General features: G+C 37.0%; 3 protein-coding genes across 6 annotated transcripts; 2 read left to right on the top strand and 1 right to left on the bottom strand.

Annotated features, from left to right (window-relative positions):
• Positions 1-242: 242 nt before the first annotated feature.
• LOC103699667 (histone H3.3) lies at positions 243-773 on the bottom strand. The gene is given in 4 exon segments (XM_039116174.1): positions 243-506; positions 509-617; positions 619-657; positions 660-773. Coding segments are annotated over 4 exon segments (393 nt in total). The 3' UTR covers positions 243-375.
• A 1,887-nt stretch (positions 774-2,660) lies between these two features.
• On the top strand, positions 2,661-9,584 carry LOC103699650. The gene is given in 6 exon segments (XM_039122283.1): positions 2,661-2,932; position 3,763; positions 4,702-4,748; positions 4,750-4,839; positions 4,842-4,884; positions 9,078-9,584. Coding segments are annotated over 6 exon segments (417 nt in total). The 5' UTR covers positions 2,661-2,779; the 3' UTR covers positions 9,161-9,584.
• A 1,572-nt stretch (positions 9,585-11,156) lies between these two features.
• LOC103699632 (polyprenol reductase 1) lies at positions 11,157-21,499 on the top strand. 4 transcript variants are annotated; one of them, XM_039122277.1, is made up of 8 exons: positions 11,160-11,491; positions 13,431-13,544; positions 13,631-13,717; positions 14,844-15,196; positions 17,546-17,780; positions 19,278-19,373; positions 20,931-21,002; positions 21,118-21,499. In XM_039122277.1, exons 4-8 carry the CDS (start codon positions 14,895-14,897, stop codon positions 21,220-21,222), a joined length of 810 nt encoding a protein of 269 aa, XP_038978205.1. In that variant the 5' UTR covers positions 11,160-11,491; positions 13,431-13,544; positions 13,631-13,717; positions 14,844-14,894; the 3' UTR covers positions 21,223-21,499. The 4 variants fall into 4 exon arrangements, with proteins under 4 accessions (XP_008779876.2, XP_008779870.2, XP_038978205.1 ...); XM_039122281.1 differs by lacking the exon at positions 13,431-13,544; XM_008781654.4 differs by lacking the exons at positions 13,431-13,544; positions 13,631-13,717 and having other exon boundaries at positions 11,157-11,491; positions 20,931-21,019.
• Positions 21,500-22,777: the final 1,278 nt, after the last annotated feature.

Here is a 22,777-nt window from a genome sequence, read left to right as displayed (position 1 = left end):
GAAAACGGAGAAGGGGAAGACGAAGACTCCGATCAAGAGTCCCGCTCCCTGCTACAAGGCCAAACAGGCGCCGTGGCCCAGAGGCTAGCCCAGGCACCGGCCAGGTGCCATGGCCAAAGACCGGCCCAAGCCCAAAAATATGGGCTCTAACAGTTTCAATCCGCAGTACTCAACAATCTCTATATCGCCGATCGACAGAAAACTACAGAAAAAAAAAAAAAAATCTTTTTTCCGCAAAAATATTCAGAACAATAAATAACCACCTTCATAGTCTAAATTTCCAATCTTCTCATTACAGGAAAGCCATGTATATCAAAATTATTTATATAAAAAAAACTAAAAACTAAATAAGAAACCTAAAAGAAAGAAGCAGCCTTAGGCGCGCTCCGCCGCGATGCGGCGGGCAAGCTGGATGTCCTTGGGCATGATGGTGACGCGCTTGGCGTGGATGGCGCAGAGGTTGGTGTCCTCGAACAGCCCGACGAGATAGGCCTCGGCGGCCTCTGGAGAGCCAAAACGGCGTGGCTCTGGAACCTAAGGTCGGTCTTGAAGTCCTGCGCTATCTCCCGCACAAGCCTCTGGAACGGCAACTTCTTATCAGCAGCTCCCGTGCTCTTCTTGGTACTTCCGGATCTCCCGAAGCGCCACCGTCCCCGGCCCGGTACCTGTGGGGGCTTCTTCACTCCCCCTGTCGTCGGCGCAGACTTCTCGCCGCCTACATGATCTTTTTTTTTTCGTGCAGCTCTTGCGGTTCTCTTCAAAATTGATTCCATATTTTAATTATTTAAATATTTCCAGCAAGTTTCATTGAAATTATAGAAATAGATATTCTAATCATTTCCTCTTCTTATTGTCAAGATCCCATACTATGTGGGTTATATCAATCATCATGATTGGTTGTAGCAAACTGAAATTTTTTTTCGTGAAAAAAGTAATTATAGGCCCCATGAATCCAAATTATTATCAAGGAGCTAATCTAAACCTGAACTAAGATAAAATGTTGGATTAGTCTACTAGATAACTATGTGCCAGGGTGCAAAAACTAAATCTAAATACTAGGTTTAGTAGACCCTTTTTTCTTTTTTGAAAATGATAGAGGAAGTAAGGTACTTCCTTCATGTTTTAATGTATAAAGGATAAGTACAAGGGGCAACGATGAAGTATAAAAGTTTACTTGGACTTGTAAACTTTGATGTTTGCTTTTGAGCTTTAATTAGATCCTTTCGTCAATATGTTTTTCCAAAGGAAGGATGGGTAAACCTATTTGGGGCTCTTTTGGTTCGTGGGAAAATATTTTCCTCCTAGAAATATGATTCCTGGAAAACAAATTCTCAGAAAGAAGATGCCTAGGAAAGTACTTTTGGCATGTTTGATTGACCATGGGAAAGTTACAAATTTCCAAAGTGCTTATATTTGGTTGGCCATCACTTTTGGGAAATTATGTATAATTTCTATTATGCCTTATAAAAATTTTCTTTAATGCCTCTTTATTCTTCTTTTGCGAAGGTCTTTTGAAAAGTAAAATAGAGTGATTCCGCCCATGAAGTAACTTTTGCAGTTCTCATGGGAAGATTTTCCTGAATATGAAATAATTCCATGGAAACAACTTTCTCGTTTCTTCTTGAAAACTCCAACCAAACAAGAGGCATCTCATTACTTTCCTGTTGACCACACTTTCTTCATTATTTTCCGCGAACCAACGAGCCCTAGTGGAACCATCAAGCTTAAATACTAGGAGGAAGGTTTATAAAATTTTGAGCCTACTATCTCCTCCGTTCGGAGCAACTATGTGCCTCTAAGTTTGAGGACTTTTCTCTAGTCTCGTAAAGTTTTTGTGATCAAATATACAAAAGAACGTATACTGACACATTGAAAGTTGCGAGACCATTAGTGGTAATTCTTGTTGCAAGCATACGGGCATATTGCCATTAGTGACACATTGTGATCAAATATACAAAGAACGTATACTGTGCTAATTAATCAATTACCACTAATGGTCTCGCAACTTCAATATGTCACTTTTCTCTAAGCTAGAGGGCATATTAATTGATTAATTAGCAGGGTAGTCAAAGGACCGCTTAGATAAAGAAGCCAAAGTTAATACAAGTAAAATAGAATATAATGGTAAATGATGAAGAAGGCAAAGATAATGCAGGTAAGACTGAACATACTTTTTGGAAAAAAGTAAGGAGGACCGCTATGAAAAGGGTAAAGCAAAAAGCATAAGGATTTGCTTTGTCATGCTTTGGTGGAAAAAACTATATTAGGTAAGGTTAAGTTAAAGCACTAATAAGAATGCATATGCTAGGAAGCAGAGTCACGATTTTAATAATTCAAAACAATTGATTTGGAAGTAAAGATTCAGAAATCATGTAAAATACAAAAAAAAATATTCAAATGTCGGAATACATTTTTGATTTTTAAAATCTAGAAAAATATTAACTAATCAAAAGAAAGTAATATGGCAAATGCCAATGCCGATACATGACAATATTGATTCGCAATCTATGAAAATTCCTTGTTTAGAAATAATTTTGAAAGAAAACAATAATTAAATAGTTCTTAGTCAATTATCTAAATAACCGTGTTCTTTGCAGAATCACCGCCTCGGATCTCAGATAGATCGGATCCGGATTTCGGGAGCCACATTGGTTCGGGTTTCGGGGCGGGCTATGAAACCTATTTGATCTTGGATACTGGACGTTTATCGGATTCCCCGGGCCAATGAGACGAAGAATTCCTGGCAAGCGGATCGGCCTGTCTCGGACGACATACGAATATGAATTGGGGGAAAAATCTATCCCCCACCACCCTTCTCTTTCCCTTCTCTCCGTCTATGGCCATGATCAATCCTGGTGGTTATGCCTGGGCCGTGGCCGCCGGTCTGAACGCCGCCCTGGCCGCCGTCTCTGCCAAGCTCTTCACTTTTCCGGTAGATCATTTCAACCCCCTTCCTCTTTTCCTTCTCCTCCTATCTCTTTTATTTATCCTCTTCTGCCTCCAATTACAACAGTTGCCTCGAATCCAGTGTCATACTAGCTATTTATTAATAAGCCAAAGTTTAGTATCATAGATTGAGATTTGCTCGTTTTATTAGATGGATTTTGTATTAGACGAATGAACTAGTCCTGTCAAAAACTGCGTTTTGCGTTGATGTTGAAGTCAGGCATTGAGCAACATGCTTGGTGATTATGGTGAAATTTCTTGAGGCAATAACCGATCAAATCTATACATGATTGAATTTTAAAATGCGAAGAAATGTAGTGAGATAGATGGTTCATGGCTCATATTTTTTTTCCTAAGGTTCAAATCCAATTTATGATTTGATAGTTAGTACAATTGATTTCCAGTTCTTATTTGGATTGGTAGCGATTCTTAAGTTCCACAGCATTCTTGTGGTTATCTTTACGTTGGATGGTGTTTATAGTGATTTGTCTATATCACGGCTGTTAGCTCCATATATGCATAGCTACAAAATTTCACTGATGAATATCTGGATAGAGGATACATTCGCGACTTACCTATTTTCAGCTCTGTTTTTCATTCACTGTTATAATGCAGACATTCACATATGTTATTTCTCTATCAACTTCTGGCATGACTGTGGTAATATGCACCAATTTTGGAACTTTCTGATCAGATTACTATGACATTTTTTTCTACGGACTGCTGAGCATTGAGCTCTTGATTATTGTTGTTGTTATTGTTATTGTTAGTAGTTATCTTTAAATGAAGTCAATCTGGGGTTGTTTGTTGTTTCAGCGTTAGCTCCAGTCAAGTCAAACTGCTGTTAGCATCTGAATTGCAAAAACGTTTTACAGTTGAAATAATGAATCTTAGGTTTGGTTTTCAAATGAACATCAGTTCATTCAGTTCTGAAATATCTCAAGCATCAGTTGAAAGATGGGGGGAAAGACACAAGCTATGAAGTTGTGAGAAGGAATTTCGAAAAGCTCACCGCAGTATCATACATGATTAGACTGCGGTTATCTGGGAAGAATCTTGTTAGAGTTAGATTCTAGACTTGGAGTCCAACCAAAAGCCAAACTGCCAGCTTCTCTAATCCCATGCCATACTGGCACTAGCATAATGTAACAGTCTTGGCCAACGTTTCTATTTCTGGTAGAATATAGCTAATGCTAAATATAAAGCAAATGTTAATTTCATCAAATATATTAAATTTGGTTTCAAGATGATTTAGGCCCTGTTTGGGGGAGCTTTTGGAGGGTCAGAAGCACTTTCTGGCCCTCCAAAGTACTTTTAGATGAAAACTGTGTTTGGTAAATTTTTCAAAACGTTTCAGCTTTGCGGAAAGCTGAAACAGCTTTTGGGAGGAAGCTCCATTTGGAGCTTAGTATCAAGGCTTGTAAACAAGAACTTCATTGCCTCACTATTCATCCTGACTATATGCTAATCATCCATGGATACCATTATACTAAATGTTTTATGGTTGACATTATGTAGCACAGTTCTGAAATACTTGGTGCGCATTATTACATTAGATATGACTGCTTTAGTTGTAAATCGAACGCCTTTAATTCCAGGAACCAGAAACTCTGGCATTTTTACGATATACTTGTTTTTTCTTTCTATCTTTATTGTTACTGCTATTAACATCAGTTACCATCTGTAATTACTCAAAAGCAGTTGTTGCTCTACTTAGGCCTAATGGGTATGCATGTATACTTCTTCTCCTTGCAGTTTTTAAACATATGGCCCTGGTCTTATTCTTCAACATCACAATGTGGGGGATGCTATGTGAATAGCCTTAAAGCCTCTCATCTCTGCAAGCTACGTCACAAACTTCGCAACAATTTTCTATCATCAGGTCTAGCAGGGAATACTTTATTTTTGAGGAGCCTCTACCTTCTCGGGTAACTAATAGTACACTATTCAGTGTTCACTTGATAATTTTCTCACTGCATGGATCTCTAAGCATAAGTATTAGTTCTTCAAGATTGCTTGTCTGACAAAGTATTATTTAAATGCATAATTATCTCTTTTCCAGTACGAGTATAAAAAGCACCAACATATTTCCATGTGAAAGGACTGAAATCACCATGCGCTGTTTGTCTGTTTTAACCTAAAAAACTATTATCTATGTAAGCAATGCCTGATCCAAGTATCTTGCTTTCTTCTCCTTTTAGTACCTCTGCTTTATGTAGGACATTCTAACTGAAACATGAAAAACTGATACAAACTGGCGCAAGAAAAAGATTCAATGGAAAGAAAATCTTAGAAGTAATGACCATGCTACATTTTCATCAGGATCAACATGTTAGCCAACTAAAACATTGGTGCGGATTGCAAGTATCAGTAAATCATTTAGGAAGGTTCACCGAATGATACTGGAGGACGTAATGGCCAGGACTGGTTTGGCATGGTACGGGTCCGTATTTGCTATTCAGGGCATCATACTAAAATAGGGAGAGCTGGAGAGGTAGGGGAGAAGGAGAGTAGATGAAAGAGAGAGAGAGGGAGGGAGAGGGAGAGGGTGGAAGGGAGGGAGAGAGAGGGAGGGGGGAGGAGAGGCCGCGCGAGAGAGGGAGAGGCCGTCGTTATCGTCAAGAGGGAGAGGAGAGGGAAGAAGAGAGGGAGAGGGATGGAGAGATAGAGAGGGAGAGGCCATCATAGTTGTCGAGGGAGAGAGAGATTTGGGGGAACCTTGTTGGGTGGAGGCGGACGGCGTCGTCATGCCGGCCGGGGATGGCGACCATGAGAGTTTTGAAATGGGGATGGGGCGAAGGAGAGAAGTGAACATGCAGGGGCTGAGGCGAGGGCACTTTAATCAACTGAGCTGAATATATGAACCGTATTGGCAGCCGATTGGTTTGGTTAAATTGCCCCGAACTGGCTGGTTTGGCACAGTTCGGCTAACATTGGCTTAGATTGTTAATTTAGGATCAGTTGCTATTTAGGTTATGGTAGGAGCTCAATCTGATATGTCTGTTTTAGAGGAAAACAGTTGTGGGTGGTTTGTTTCAAGCATGCTCAGCTATCACTCTGATTGAGCTCCTTTTGATTTAGCTTTTAGCCCATATCTGTTCTCTGGCTGAAAATTCGGTGAGGGTCTATCAAGTTGTTGTGTCAGATTGAAACAAGTAGGTAGAATATGATCATTATAGGTTTTTGAGGCTCTGTTAGAATGTTGGGGGACCAAGGAAAACAAAATGAAAAGGAGGGGTTGGAATCTAGGTGATCATGGCAAAACTAGTTGCCCATCCAAACATTAGTAAACCCCAATTTTCTTATTTTCATTTGATTTACCTAGCCAGTATCCACACAGAGCCTAAAGGTATACCTGATTTTCTTGTTAATGTTCAAGTCATATTTTATTCACTGTCTATGGTTTTCATATAGTCATTTTTTAAGAGTATTATCTGTCATTTTTGAAGTAACTGGAGATAAAATAGGGAGTAGATGAGTAGCCTTATGAATCCATTTTATTTTTGGTTATATTTTGTATCAGCAGCGTCGGTTGAAAACCACATGGAATACTTTTTGCATCATCACATTTCTGCAGAACCAACTTTCTGGGATACTTTTGTTCTTCATAAGTTATCAGTGTTGTCATTTTTGTTACAGGTGTCTAAGGTTTTTAGGGTGATAATATTTACTTTCTCAGTAATTTCTGTTATAAAATGTTGTCTTGGAGATGTTATCATCAAATTTCTTACTTGATCTTTCACTTGATTACAAAACATGATTAACAGAACTTTACTGGCTCGTCATTGTGATGAGATTATGTGACTAGAGAATGGAGATTTGATTTTTAAGGTGGGATTCGGGATGGCAAAGAAACAACTTTGAGAAATAGGCAGGTTTCTCGATAACTCAAATTTGGGTTCTATTAGATGGTTTGACCTAAAACCTTGGTTTGCATCTTACAAAACATGATTAGCAGAACTTTACTAGATTGGTTTTTGTGAATTTTGTTTATTGAAAGCAAAGTAACTATTGAACCTCTTATATATCCCAACAGGTAGATGGTCTTCTTTACATTTGTGGATAAGTTTGTAATCAATGAGAGTTGGTCGTTGCTCTCCTGTATGATCAATTCACGACCTTCCATTGAAGATCATTGGAAATGGGACTATACCCTTTCATGCTGCAATTAGCAGAGGACAGAAGTGGTGCCCATATTCATCTCCAAATAATCAGAGCATGATAAGGGTTGCTCAATTCAAAGACAAACTTGGAGCTGTTAGTCTTCAATGTTCTAGCAAAATTACTTGTAGACATACACTGAAGAAGTATTATGAAGCCTCAATATATATAGTTCACTAATATAAATGGTTTACAGAAGAAACCCTATGCCACTCTTTGATGTTGGGGCATTTAAGACAGTAAAGAACTCTTAAAATGATTTGATTAAACACATGGAGTTATTTGTTGATCAGAGTTTTATTCCAGAAAATCATGGAGGAAAGTAAGAGGAAGATATGAACACACACAAAGAACCTCACAATGTCACTAGCAGTACCCATCAAGGTAGGGCTGAAAGCGAATCAGATTATATTCGACCATATCCGTTTCTGTATCCGATTTGGATCGGAAGCAATTAGGGTTTCGAAGGTCCTGTCTATTTTTTAGTTTCTACCAATGATTACAATCGACGGCAGCAGTGAGATGTCTTGGAGGTGCCATAGATCCTATCTACTTTGGTGATGAGAAACCTTGGAGCAGTATATCCTTTATGAAATTGTTAGGTTTTATTATTGATAAATGCTTGTTAAAATTATATATTTTTTAATTGAATCTTCCTTTATATCATGTCTTTATTGCTAATTTTTATTATTGAATTTTGCTCAAATTTGATTAATATGCGAAAAAGTATCTGATTTATATCCTTATTTAGATAAGAAAATATGGATATGCTTAATATCCGATTCGTATCCGTATCCATTTATAATGAATATGGATATGCTTAATATCCGACTCGTACCTGTATCCTTTTAGAACAAACATGGATATTAATTTTGATATCCATTTAACATCCTTATCTGTATCCGTATTCGTTAAAAATAAGGATACAATATGGATATATCAATATCTAATCTGTTTCAGCTTACATCAAGGTCACTTTATTGGAAGCGCAATAGAGAGAGATATAGAAGAAATTTAACCTGACAGTACCACACTGTACCAACAGCAGTATCCATTAAGGTCACATAATTCAAAGCCAACTGAAAATGATGTTTACTCTAAAATGTCCAGTGCTTTTTTCTGTAACTCTCAGACCACCCACAAAGTTCCATTTGCATCTTTCTATTTACGAAGAGTGTTTTCCCTTTCTTTAATGCTTTAGGAAACTAGTCGGTTCTCAGAAACTCCTAAGACAACATTTAAATCCTAGCACTTTAAAGACTCCAAGTTAACTGCTGGATATTCCCTAAATGGCTTGTTACAAAACAAGAACTGCAGCAAATGTCGATTTTTATTTCGATCATAATCGCAGCATCTTTCATCTGATTATTTGCTGCATCGAAGATTGTCTTGAAGCTATGATAAATATTGATAGACAGCAGTCTTGAAGCTATGATAAATATTGATAGACAGCAGTAAACATCTAGCGGCATAGGGTGGCCATTTTCATATTTTCTCTGTTAAGGAGATTCAGTTTTGAACAATTGCAGCACCCAAATCTTGATTAATTCACCTATTTTTCATTCCCTTTCATATGATGTTTAGCTCTTTGCCACCCATCTTTTATTTTTGGTATGTTGGCCTAGTCTATATTATATATGTGCGCGCGGGCGGGGGGGTGCGTGTGCGTATGTGCGTGCACGCATGTATGTATGTGTGTGTATGTTTGTGTGTATGAGAGAGAGAGAGAGAGAGAGAGAGAGAGAGAGAGAGAGCAATCAGCTTATCTGGAATCTCAATGCATGATAAGCATATCATAAGTTTTTATGAACTTTGAATTTTATCGTTTTGTCAGTGTTTTCACTCTGCTTATTAACATCGGCTGCTGAAAATATTGTTTATTTAGGTTAAATTATGCCATACAAGCTGATCATTTATTGCATATGGACAATATGTATTTCCTTACTGATTGGAAAACCCTGGATTACCAGTGGTTGCAGGTGCTATTCTTATCATACTTGGTGTTTTCATCCTCAGCCAATCCAGCATCGAAAGAAAGTCGAGTTCAGATTAGACAAACTGGGTACCATCAAGTTTCCTGTTTCATCCCCTAGAATCTCTCTTCAGTGATGAATAAGTTTCATATACAGCTTGAAATTCATCAGCTGAAAAGAACAGGAACAGCCCTTTTTTAAACTAAATCTGGAACAATGGAGGCAACACCATTCCAAGCATCAATTGAGTATGTATAACTTGAAATCGGGGATGTAATAGGTGCTAGTACCATGTATGTTGGCCTGCGAGGAGCATGCAGTGCTTAGATGGCATCAGCTGTAGTCGCTTTTTTTTTTCCTTCAATTTCTTTGGAAAGCAGACAATGTAAAGCTTTAGTTAGACCAGAATAAAACTAGTTTTTTGCTAGTTCCGAATATGCAATGTCTGAAGAGAATACTGCATATTTTTAAGGAGATACGTCCCTTGCATTGCTTTTCTATAGAGTTGAATAGAGTTCTCTCAACCTCATCAGTCAGTACAAAGTCAGTTGGCTTTCTGGTTTCCTTCTCTTGTTAATTAATGGGGTTTATTTGAATCTGCATACCAGTAATCACAAAGATGATGCGACCATTCTAAGCCACCGCTGTGGTGCTACAGCTCAAGTAATCTCAATCTTTGGACATGTTCATCGATCAAAAGAGAACGTCTGTGATTCGTGCGAAAGAATGATTGATCTTTCAAATTAGGGAACCATCCATCGCCAATTAGAAAATTCAGTGGATGAGACTGCTCTCTAAGCCATTAGTTTCTTTTTGTTTTCTGATTGAGAAAAGAGTTAGATAATCCTAACCTAAAGATTCCATGGATTATAGAGAAGCCAGGACAAAGAAGAAAAAACAACGGTTTAAAATGGTGATTCAGCGTGGCTACAGAAGTCCAAGCCACGTCCCATCTCCCAGTCCCACGCATATGTAAGCTTCCTTATCCTTAAAACATGGCTTCTCTAATTCCCGACAAATCCCTGTACGTTTAGATCCCTGCCTCCTACCCAAAAGCATGACATCTATGATCTCCCTAAGTTATCATCACAGGTTTTGGATTCCAGCTGAAGTTTACAGTACCCATAGCCTGTTATTTGGAAAACACAAAAAAGGATGCATATTTAAGAGAGAAGGTAACTTGGTTGAGATGCAAGGTAGAGACCACAGTAGATATGGTGATGGGGAAATAATAAAAAATGTAGATGCAGCTCCACTTCATTATGGTATGCTTTCTGACAGCAAAGTAGAGACAGTGATAATAATTAATAAAGTGAGTTTGTTCTTTTTTTTTCATAAAAAAAATGTAAAGTTCCTGTCCGAATTCCTGTAACTCCATCTGCTTGAATAGTTAGACATTCTTGTCTACTTCTTCAGGTTAATTAAGATATATTCGTCTAACAGTAGCTATCCTTTTCAATATGCCGTTCCACCCTCCTTCCGGAGGATATGGTTGTATCTTTTGCGCAGGAAGGAGGATTCACCTTAGCATAAATTCGCCGTTGGATCTTGCAATGGGCGCTTCAAGATCTATATAAGTGGATGAGGTAAAGAATTTGTAGTGCTTTTGAGATCTATACAGAGAGTATGATTTAATGGTCTATGCTGCAAAAGAATAATTATTTTTGCTCGTGCGAAGATACCGTCCAAAACCTTATCCACGCTACAAAGTTCATTGGGATCAATTCCTCCGGTGCTAAATCGAATTGCAAATTAGGATCTTCGGATGCTATTCTAGTTACACTAACTAAGCTTTATCCTAACAACCAACCTTGATAATTTTTTTTTTTCCGTTCAGCATAATCACAACCGTCCATCAGGATCAACTTGGCAAAGTACTCGGGCCCACCCATTCTTTCCTCCATAAAGCTCTTGCAATGTGCATGAAGTTACTTTTCAGATGTGGACGGCTATGATCGGGCCGATCAGATGACAGTAGCTCGCCACAGATACTGCCCATCGCCCAACCATCGAGTCCAACGTGTCACTCTCTCTTTTTTTTTTTTTTTTTTTTGAAGTCCATCGTTTCCAGAAGCACTTAACTGCTCTGCCCGCAAAGTAAAGAAGCCTCCCTCGCCACGCATGGTATTTTTTCCCTCCCTCGCCCCAAATACCGGCCGCTCTCTGGCCTTCGGGCACGGGCCTAGGGTTTCTGGAGCTCCTTTTCGCTCTTCTCCTCTCTTTATCTCGCCTTGGTGTATTCCCCCTCCCGCGGCTATGGAGCTGGGGTCTCACGGCCCTGATTCGACTAGCCTGGGTCGCGGCGATCGCGCCCATCCTCCTCGCGTCCCTTCCCGGTGCGGTCCCTCGGGTTCCTGCACCGGATGCTCACGGGCTTCGCCGCCAGGGGAAAGACCAGGAGTTCTTCCAGTGTAAGTTCTTGGTTGGTTGTGGAGAAAATGCGCCAAATTTATGCTTCCCTTCTTTGTAATGTCGATCTGTTTTCTTGTTCTAGTTTGTGAAGTTGCTTATGGTTTGTAGATTGTTCGTATCTTTCTCTAATGATTTGCTTACTTGTTTAGCTATAGAAGAGCTAGGAATTATTAATTAGGTGCCATTTCCGGGGTCAAGGTTAAAACTAGTGAAATTTCTGTTGAAGGAAGGGCCGAGGAAGCTTAACCTTCTAAAGATTGCACTGAAAGGAACTTATGAAGTAACAAGCATGCAACAATTCCAGGTTTATTACTAGTAAGATATGCTTTGGATTAAATAAATTTGTCTCTTTTTTGTCGTTTTTGCTACAAAACTTTTGAAGTGGGAAAGCAAATATATCGACCCGGTCGAGGTAATCGTACATATATGTGAATATAAACGCATGGATTGTGCTCTGCCAGTTATTTTACTGTTTCAAGCTATCCTCTTGGAATAGAAAGGCTCCTTACACCATGTTTTAACTGTCCTAGTGCTTCCCTATTCTTCTCAGAAAGTGTATTGGAGTTAACTTACATTACACATTTCTAAATCATTTTGTATGCTATCGCCGTTAGACCCACTTTATGATCTTATCAGTTGAGTTGTACTGGATCTTCTGTCATTGCTTAGTCAAACAATGATTGAGACTTAGCACTCATTGAGTATGTATTCTTCTCCATGTGATGCTCTAGAAATAATTTCATCAAATGCTCTTCAATAATATCCAAGAATAATTGATGGATTACATTTTGGGGCTATTAGATCTTGGTCCTCCTCATCTTTTCCTTGTTAAAATCTAAGTTTTGTTCTAGTGCCATCTGCAAAGATGTAATAAAACCAAGATACTCCAGCTTTCCGAAGATAAAAAGAAGAGAAATACATGACAGGTTGGTTTATGTCGTAAGTCTTCAGTTTTTTAATGTTCAACTTTGATGCATATGTTGGATAATTTTTCATTGTGTTAGTTGCTACTGAAATAAAGCAAATACATTTCCACTTTGCGACCATACAGTCCAATAATTTTGTCTACATGTGCCCTTGTAGTTCACTGATCAAATTGACCTTTTGACTTCAATTTTCACTTTGAAAGATTCTTTCCTTTCTTTGGCCAATCTGTTGTCCCTACTGCTTTCTGATAGCCTTTCTTTGTTTGTCAACCATGTTGCCAAACTTTCCCCTCACAGAGCTTAGGTTTTTCTTGTAATTCTTGGTTTTTTTTTAATATATATATTGAACATATGAATTAGTTGAGCCATCAATTCTACTTTCTTTGCCTTGGTATGACATTCACTTATACCCATCTTTTCAGTGGTCATGGAACCCAGTCCTATGTGTAATCCACAGCATCCAATTATAGGGGGATCTAATCAGATATAGGTCTCGACAATCTTGACTGCTGAGTTAGGGGGCTTTGCTTCTTGAATGCTGAAATATGAAACATGTCGATGCCTAACTTTTTCTCTATTTACAGATAAATAATGCATTATGAATAATATCCGTACCATTTGCGAAATTAAATAAATATATCATGCATTTATCATTTTTGATACCTCCTTCCATATTTATTTTTCTATGGCCAGATACGCAGAAATCTGCCATTCTTAGAATTTTACTGAATTTTGGGGGGAGATTATTTCCTTTTTGGGTTTGTATAACCTAATCAATACCTATCATGAAAAATCAGCTAGATTCATAAATCCCACAGTGAGAAAACTTACCTTTGCACTTCTGAAGTCTTTTCACCTTTCTAGAGTCCTGGGTTAAATCTGAATATTTTAAATATCAACATAGCACATGCTAGTGACCCTAAGCAATCTTGTGATGCAATCACTGACTTTAGTACATAATAAACAATTCTTCTTTGACCTAATTCACTAACCATTGAATATTCCAATGTAGAATCTTCAGAGACATATGTGATTGGCACTGGTATTTCTTTCTCTTAGATCTTGCATCAACCATTTGCTGCATTATCTTTCTGATTTTTAATTCGCAGAAAAAAAAAACCCTGAGGTATGGTTCTTAGCTGCTGCTTCATTACCTCCCTTTTCTTTGATTGAGCACAGTTGATTGATCATCTTTACTGTTTTTCTTTACAGAGGCTCCCATCTCATCTAATTGAGGCCAATGGTTCTGTTGTCTCACCAGTGTACAATCAAAATTCTATTCAGATTCAGTTGTAGAAGGTGAAGATCCAAAATCTAACCACACTCATTAACCTAAGAGACAATTTTATGCTTTATGAATCTTCCTTCACCTCAAGAATGCAATGAAGAAAACTTCATACAAATGCCTTGATCCAAACCCCAAAAGCTGGCTTAAACATTATTACTTAAAATGAAGATTATGGGAGATTTGGTAATAAATCCTAAGCTGAAGACTTGCATGTTAAAAGAAAAACAGGATTTTTGGGGGCATTTTGGTTATGGTTGATCAGGAATTGTAGAAAAATTCAAGAAAGTCTGGTTCTAGTTACTGGGCTTTAGTATTAGTGAAAGATTTTCTTTTTCCTTTTTATTTGGGGATATAAGTTTCTTTAGTTTGGGTAAACCTGATGCTGTCCAAGATGGCTACATGCCTAAACTTCTGCTTTTGGTGGTAAAATGTTAATGAAATTACGACTACTTGAAGATAATATGAAGAAAAATGAGGCAAGACTTCAACAAATTACAACATGAATAAGGAAAATATGACCCTTGTAGTATGCCAGCTGGTTTAGAAAGGATTCCTGTTAATGTTTCTCGTGTGTCACTTTGATGTTGTCTCAAGATGCACCATCATATAAAGTAGATTTCGACAGAATGAGATTGAATTTTGAATTATTCATAGATGGTTAAATCTGAATGATAATGAAAATCCTCTCTATTCTATTAAGCAGCCGATACAGTGGATTAAATATTTTTGATGGAGATACGTTTCTTGTGCATCATTTGTTTGTGTGGATTAATCTTGTACTATGACACTTTTCCATTTTATTTTTTAATATAGTCATGCTGTTGAAATTAGAATTTCTTAGGCTATTTGTTAATTTTTAATAAACTAATTGTTTCTTTTTTGTGGGTGGTAAATTTTTAAGTGAGTTTTCTAAAAACAGAATGGTTACAAGTGAGTTTTACGGATTTGTGCTGGATGTTATGTCTTTTGCTTTGTTGAAAAGCATTCTTTTAAGATAAATTTGTTTAGCTTCCTCATATGCTTCACATATTACTCTTAAAGAGTTCTTGCTCGAATACTCTAACCATTAAGTCGTATGTCACATGCTCACTTCAGGTACCTCAAAGAAAATTTATGCTTTTGTTTTATGATTTGCAGAAATTCACCGTTCCGCAGAGATATTTTTTGCATTTTTATTTAGTGGCTGTGATGCTGACAACATGCTTGGTAGTTTCCACATGGTTCTACGCATATAGGAAAATGTTACCATTATCCTCTGAATCATTACATTACTCCACGATTGCTAGCCACCTGACTGGAGGTTCACATGTGTTTTCTATTCACAAAGTCCCAGCAGCTTCTGTGGAGCATAAGTACCTGGTATGGCAGACTGTTTTTGTGCTTTTGTTGATGGAAGCTCAGGTGCTAAGGCGCTTGCATGAGACACTTAATGTGTTTAATTATAGTCCCTCAGCTCGAATGCATATTGTTGGCTATTTAGCTGGTTTGTTGTAAGTCTGATGGACACTTTTCTTTGTTTTTCTCTGCATAGCCTTTTAGATTAAATATTGAAATGATGACAATCCTGACTATGTTGTAGATTCACAATATTTTCATGTGGATTCAGATGCTTGTCATGTGTTGTAGATTCATAACAATTCATTTATGAATAGTTCATTTAGGATATTAGTTAACATTTTTCACAATGAAATGTGTTATTGGATACTGAATATCTCAGACATTCTTTTTGTGTTATCATTTAGTTTGCTGAAGTGGTACTCAACCTTGTTGCTGTAGAATTTTTTATATTAATATCTTAAAGCAACTTTAACAAAGGATCCAGTGAATTCTTCTTTTTTAAATGAAATTGGCTGTTTTTTCTTTGTTTCAAATATTTGTTGATTTGCATGTGCATTTCATGTATATATGGGAAACATGCTAGAATAATGTTTTCGATAGATAGTTTATAATCAAACATTCTAATTACCATTCCATGCAGTTAATTGGCCATACAATTTTGTTACATCTGTCAGTCTAAGATTCTTATTTTCCATGTGTAACTGAGTTGAATAGATGAAACAAAACTTTCTCACTTTACCTTGTATCATGCAATAGGCTTTTAAACTTTAATTTTGAAACTAACTCTAGTAATAACAAATATAACATAACATAAACTTCTAATTCATTTTTTGCTGGTTTTGGTGGACCAGCCAATTTACTTTTCGAATGCTTTTTACACTCTATTTGGAGTAATAGAGTGCCAGTAATCTAAACTTCTAGTATGTCGAAGAAAGCTCACCATACTTGATATCAAGAAAGTTCTTATTGTAAAGTTTTTATAAGACAATGGTAAATGTCATAACCATTGAGCAGGAGTCTCTAACCATGATGCCTGCACGGATTCCTGAATCTTGCATTCTTACTTGGACTTGCACACAACCCAAGTTTTCCACTTATCTTCAAATAGAGAGCTTGTATGTTCCACTATTTTATCAAGTTAACCTTGTTTAATTAATTAATGCACTTTTCATTGTTCTAAATTAATGAATATAATAATTATCAAATAGGTAGCTTTTTATATTTTGTAATATCGATTATTGTTCCAGATAAGACACTGTCAAAGAACTTCTGTAAGTGAAATATTTGAATTCAATCTGTACATAAAATTAGTATGTGTTCCGCTTTTGCTGTCTTCCAGCTAATCAATCTTCCAACCAACCTATAGGTTTTCTTGATAGATAAGAACTTAGTGTCGATAAAATCCTACCTAGGGCGCTCCACATGCTGTAGAGTAAATCTTGCTCACAAAGCTGCTCCTTACGAGCTTTGTTTCCCTAATTTTTTTGACAGCTCTACTTCCCACTCTTATACCATATCCATTGACTCAAGTCTTGGTGGGATGTCTCACGAGACACTGAGATGGGGTACTATCCTGAATGTTGGGATAGGACCATCCCGCTACTGTCCTATCATCCCAATTGGCGCATCTTGGGATGTTCCCTATCCCAAGTGTTGGGGAGGGTAGGACGGTGGCACATCCCACTCCATGGAAAAATTGGGACATCCCCGTCCCATGGAATTTAAAAACGTTGACCGTATCCACTCATGTATCTTTGCATGATTTATGGAATAATGATAAGAGGGTTTTTTTGTGATAGATAGATAGGCAAAGGAAAATGTACTTGAGGGTCTTTTTTTTGGTTTGGAGAGGGGCGCATTCGGGTGTACAGTAGAAAAAGAGAGAGAAGTTTTTAGTAATAGTATAGCATACAAATGGATAGATCCAATGTAAATGAATCAACACACTCTCGTTTGTTGAACCCAAACAACAGGTCTAGAGGGCAGGCATGACCAAATTAGCCAAATAGCTTGACTTGGGCAAAACAGATTTATGAGGCAAAAATTAGAGAGAATCTGGTAGAAAATATTATCTTGTGTCTCTCTAATATAGGTCGCAGATATGCTTTCAATTTTTAATTAAGCTTATTGGTTTGTAGTGTATTTGAGGCTCTTATATCATGTGTTGTGTGGCTTCCATACCACCTAAACCGTATTGTTTGAGAAGTTAATTGTGCCTCCGTTTAACAAGTAATCTTTTGCTTGAACTTAGAGCTTGTTGGAATGATAAACCATTGATAAAGAATGTTTATTTTCTTTTTGACTTTTTGCAGATTATAGTAATTCTAGTGTATCTTACTATTAGCTTCGCTTGCCATGCAATTTAACTTGATAAGCCTAAACTATTGGATCATGTCAATCATAATATCATGCCTTTAGGATGAAATAAGAAATTAAGATGATACAGAACTGTGTCATTTTTCTGTTAAATGACAACTTGCATTCGTTTTTTTTTATGCTAGCTTTTACACAATGGCACCATTGTCACTTGGTAGCTCCTGTGCTCCAGAGGCACTGAGTTATGCAGGTGATCAAATAGCTGAATTTATAGTCAAAGGTCGGGCTCGAATGCCAGATCTTGAGGTTGATTTGTGGAAATTATTGATGCCTTTTATTAAATTGGGATGGTGCCAGTGGATTGGTGCAGCTATTTTTATTTGGGGTTGGCTACATCAGCTTCGTTGTCATGCAATTCTTGTAAGTCTTACTCTCTTAATTTACTTGGACCATGAGTTGTTCCTTTTGTCTGTAATTCAGAACATTTTGGCTATCCTTATTTCATTAAACGTTAATTCAGTATGTTACCCGGCAATGTGTGTCATAACATCCTTAAACCATCTATTGGCCAATGAGCAAAAGTTATGGAAACTTAGCTTATTCAACCAATTTAATAAAGTTGTTTTCTTTGTGTTCTAAAATCTAAACAATGCCTTGTCCTTTTACAGATGATAACAGGCAGCTCATACAGTCAAAATTTCTTCCTAGCACTATATGAAAGTGGCTATATTACCTAACTTTTCAGTTCCTATGGTAACCCTAAATAGTTTCTCCCTTGACATCTTGCACCGTTCTAAACTTCTAAAGAAATTCCAATGTTACTGGACGTTTAGAAGTTGTCCAAGGGGGAGACGCTCCTTGTATTAGGATTTCTATAATTCTGTGCACAATAAGAGTCTCCCATCCACCAAAATTTAAATTCGTAGTCCTTTCTCGGTCATGGTGGAACTTAAAAACTTATCTAGATTAAGAAGACGATATAGCAAATAAATGCAACTTCATGAAGAAGACATATTAACATGTAATCGATGCTTAAATCTTTTAAAAACGTATCCTATATACAAAATCTTTAGCGGCCGCATGCATTTGCATGAGAATCATACCTAGTTTTCCTTGAAATACTGTTAGTTCCTTGCAAATTATAATTTAGAAGCAACTGTTTGTAGGCTGTGAAGAACTGAACTCAGCAGTGGTTTCTGGAGGAAGATGGTATTTAAAGCTGGCATGCCACAACTGCCACATTAAGTGGCATCGAATTTATCTAGAATCTTTTTTAATAAGCTGGTACTTGTCCTTTAAATAATCTGCTAGGTGAATGCATCTGTAAGTAATTTGATCTTCTAGAAGGCTTCATTGCTTGCAGTATGCCTTTCTTCATTTGGGAAAGCTCTTCCAGCAAAATGAAAAAGGCTGGCAGGCAATTTTTGAAGGGTCCAATTCTCTAGTTAGTGATATGATATGATCCATCCTAGATTACCTAACTTGATTATATGTTTCTTCTACTTCTTTCCTTTACTTCCCTAAACCTCCGGTTAGATTTTTCTGAAACCATAGAATAAGAATTAAGATATTCCAATCCCACGATAAGAGCATGGACATTTCCCCCAGCTCAAAATTTTCTATCTGCAGTGCCACATGTATTTTTCCCTCTGGTTCCTTGGATGAAGACAATATGTTCCAACTACAATTTCATTTCCTCCTGGCCCCTTTTTTGTCTCTGTGATCTAAGATGTTGAGTTAGGTTTGTCTCCTTTATGATTCTGTTGAATTACTATGATTCTTTCACTTCGAATGTTTAAATTTCTTTTCCTTTTATTTGTCTGCGTCTAGTATATGTTTCACTATATTTTCATGAATAATATGCTCATTTGCAACCTTTAGTCCATCATTCTCATATCGCTTACAAAATCTTGACAGGGTTCTTTGCGTGAGAACAAAGGAGCTGATGAATATGTAATCCCTCATGGCGACTGGTTTGAATATGTTTCATGCCCCCATTATCTTGCTGAGATAGTAATTCTCATGCTCTCATTTGTTTCTTTACTTGAAAACATATTGAGCTCACTGGATCCCTACAAATAAACATATACAAATTTGAATTTAGAAAAAGCAAAACTGCAGACTTCAAATTTAGTCAAGGAATTATTTGTTCCTATTTGTGCCACTATCTGGTATTTTATTTGGTTTGTCCACGGTTCAATTGAGGTTGAGGCCTGTGAATGGCAAACCTGCTTCAATTTTAGCTGGATTCGATTTAAGTAGAGTTATGCAATTAACTTTTTCGGGTTTAACTTGTATATTAACAATGACTTGTTTAGGCCAATGATGTTTGTGGTCTGAATTTAGTTTAACTAATTTAGACCTATCATATTTAGAGTTTAACAAGTTTATAGTTATTTTAAAGCCATTGACAGAAAAACAGCAAATGGAAGCATTTTCCCTTTATTAGCCTGTTCACCACAGTCTAACATGGGCTGGATATAAGAATTTGCGTGCTATTAAGCATCCATGCTTTGTAAAAACATCCTAAATAAAATGATTTTTATTAGCTTAGAAATTTCTTCTGTTTTTGTTCTTATTTAAGGACCCTCAAGCCTGATATCCTGTGATGTAGTTGATGTGAAGAGTTCGACTTTCTCAGCTGTTCAGCAAACCTTATTTGGTGAATTAGGACACCTAATAATCCCTCGCTTCTGCCAAGGTGATTCTTGAGGTTCCTTCTCTATATAAATCACTAAATTAGACTTACCTCTAGCTTTTGATACCTGGGAGGGGGAATCTATCCCATAAATCCTCACATTACTGCCTCCAGAAGAAATGATTTTGTCTATTTGTTTGTATGATGCTAAACATAGAACCTTTTGAACGGTCAAAAAGGGGAGAAAAAAAGTTAAGAGTGGTAAAAAAGAAAAGAAAGCATTACATGTGAAACAAACTGTTGATGTACAATAATAAACTCATTGGTTGTATGTTGTAGCATTGATTAAGGTCTGATTAAAAATCACATAAATATCTTTGTTTTAGTAAAATCGTTTTTTGATTAAATGTAAGATTTTCACTCAAGATAAATTAGAACTTATAAAAGCAGTGAGTATACTTTTGTTGATTAAGATCTGAATAAAAATTAATAAATATCTTTGTTACAGTATAATCATTTTTTAATTGAATATAAGTTTTTGACACAAAATGTTCTTTTGTCGAGTTTCACCCATTACCGAGGCAGATTTTCTTTTGTTGAGATTCATGCATCGCAAGGGCATAAAGAGTTTTTTGCTTGAGATAGAGTAACTTTACACACGTATTGTACAATACACCCCCCCCCCCCCCCCCCCCCCCCCCCAACCCAACCCGACAAAACCACCACCAAAAAAAAAAAAAAGAAAACCCAATCTGAAGTACTCGATATTACTTATGTGTTCAACAGTCTCTTTCCTTGTCTGAGTAATACTGAAAAAGTCATAGAAAGCACAAAATCTGTAATGGGACCATGAGAATCATTCTGAAGACACTGTTAACTTCAAAATTGTTATTTTACTTCATGGTGTATTCTGAATCGAACTTGCCATGCAGGTCATATATGCCGGCATTTTGGTTGCTGCTGGAGGATTGAACATTACAGTGTGGCTGCTTTTCTTGTTTGTGGTATGTCTAGCCCCTTGGTGAGATATAAATTCATATGGAAATTACACTTTGTTCCATATGAAAACTTAAAAGGAAATGTTGGTTGGGTCTTGATTCTGTCTCTTTATGTCTACAGGTATCCAATCTTGTCTTTGCCGCAGCAGAAACTCATAGATGGTACCGTCATAAGTTTGAGAGCTACCCTCAGTCCAGGCATGCTATAATACCATTTATATATTAGCAGTGGTGGTTTAAAAAATCTAAACTATTGGGCTAGAAGCAAAGGTCACCTGGCGGACAAACTGAATACTTCTTTTAATGTCTTCGAACATTGTCTGGCCAAGTTTCAAACACATGAATATTCATATTTCAGAGATGAATCAGTACATTGATACCGTTGCTGTAAAACAAAAGGAATGTAAAAACAAAAGCATCGTGCTATAAATTTTACTCTCGCATGTGTTGCAATCAACAAGATGATAATGACTGCCATTTTTCAACTTCCAAATGAAAAAAAATTTTCCTCTTCACAAAATGGAATTTTTGCATCAAGAAATTTTGAGAATTTTATTCATCATAATCTGTCCTAGTTGTTTAGTTAAAAGATAATCAGGGCACGCCATGTGAAACGATGGTTGATTTGTTGTGTCTAATATAAGATCGATGAAGTGCCAGAAGTAATATTCTGAAATTACCATATCCTGTTATAGTAATTTGTAAATCTAGATTTTACAATTCTACTTATGGTGAATCCTTAAATTTTATCTTAGGTCATTTGTGAAAAGTAATATTCTGAATTTTATTTAAGCGCCAGTCTTGGTGGAGTCAAATTTCTGCGTTGCTCGACTCGGTTGTAATGGTTGGACTGGTAGGATAACCTATTTAAGATTCATTATGGCAAAGGCTATAAGAATGGTGGATATGTGATGATTTAAATCATTGCAAAAGGATTAATAAGGGGAAACTGGTCATCTTTATTGTATCTATTTGGGGATGTTGAAATATTTGGCAAGCTCTTTGATCTGTCCGTTTTTTAGTCGGAAGGAAAGAGCAACTCAAGCAATGCCAAAAGGGCTCAAAGCAGTAGGAAAATTAGTTGTCTAATTCGATGCTCAATCCTACGAGGTGCACTGCCTGGCTAAAATATTTCTGCCTGATTGCGTTCTCTGAATGCATCAGAAACTTGAATCTGTCCTTGATGATCAACCATTCTCTTGATGACTGGAAGATATAGTCATCTTGCTTCATTAATCCAGAATATGACAATATAGATAACCGTCCACTGCATAATTAAAACTTGCCCAAGCCGCAAAGATCTCAGGAAAAAGAAGCATATAAGTTTGCAAAGGAATGGCCCCTGCAGCATGGATCTTCCCTTCAAAATCTCTAATAAAGAACCTATCTCTAGAGACACTATGTTGACTAGTCTATGAAAATTCACCTTTAGCTGGCTGAATTATGGGGTTATTCAACAGACAAGAAGAAGAAGAAGAGGAAGACTGAGTGGCCAAACTCCAGATGTCTGAATTGAAAATTGAGTGACTGAGCTAACTAGTATTGATAAACTCCTGTGCTATCCAAATGCTGTATAGAATAGTCTATTTGGACCTCTCTCCTAGACTCGAAATATCTGTATATTATGCTTATAATTGAGACCCAACTTTGTCGATATCTCTCCCATGCAAAACTCAAAAGCTTTGCACCAAATATGACCTATTTCCAAAATAGAGCATGCTCAATACTTTCAAATTCTTTATTGCATGTGCCACAAGTTGCACAACCTAGTGTAGCAAGAA

This window comes from Phoenix dactylifera, chromosome 2 (genome assembly GCF_009389715.1).
Source record: "Phoenix dactylifera cultivar Barhee BC4 chromosome 2, palm_55x_up_171113_PBpolish2nd_filt_p, whole genome shotgun sequence".
Classification (NCBI taxonomy): Eukaryota; Viridiplantae; Streptophyta; class Magnoliopsida; order Arecales; family Arecaceae; genus Phoenix; species Phoenix dactylifera.
The sequence above is the reverse complement of the archived record's forward strand: the minus strand, read 5'-3'. Positions and strand labels throughout refer to the sequence as shown.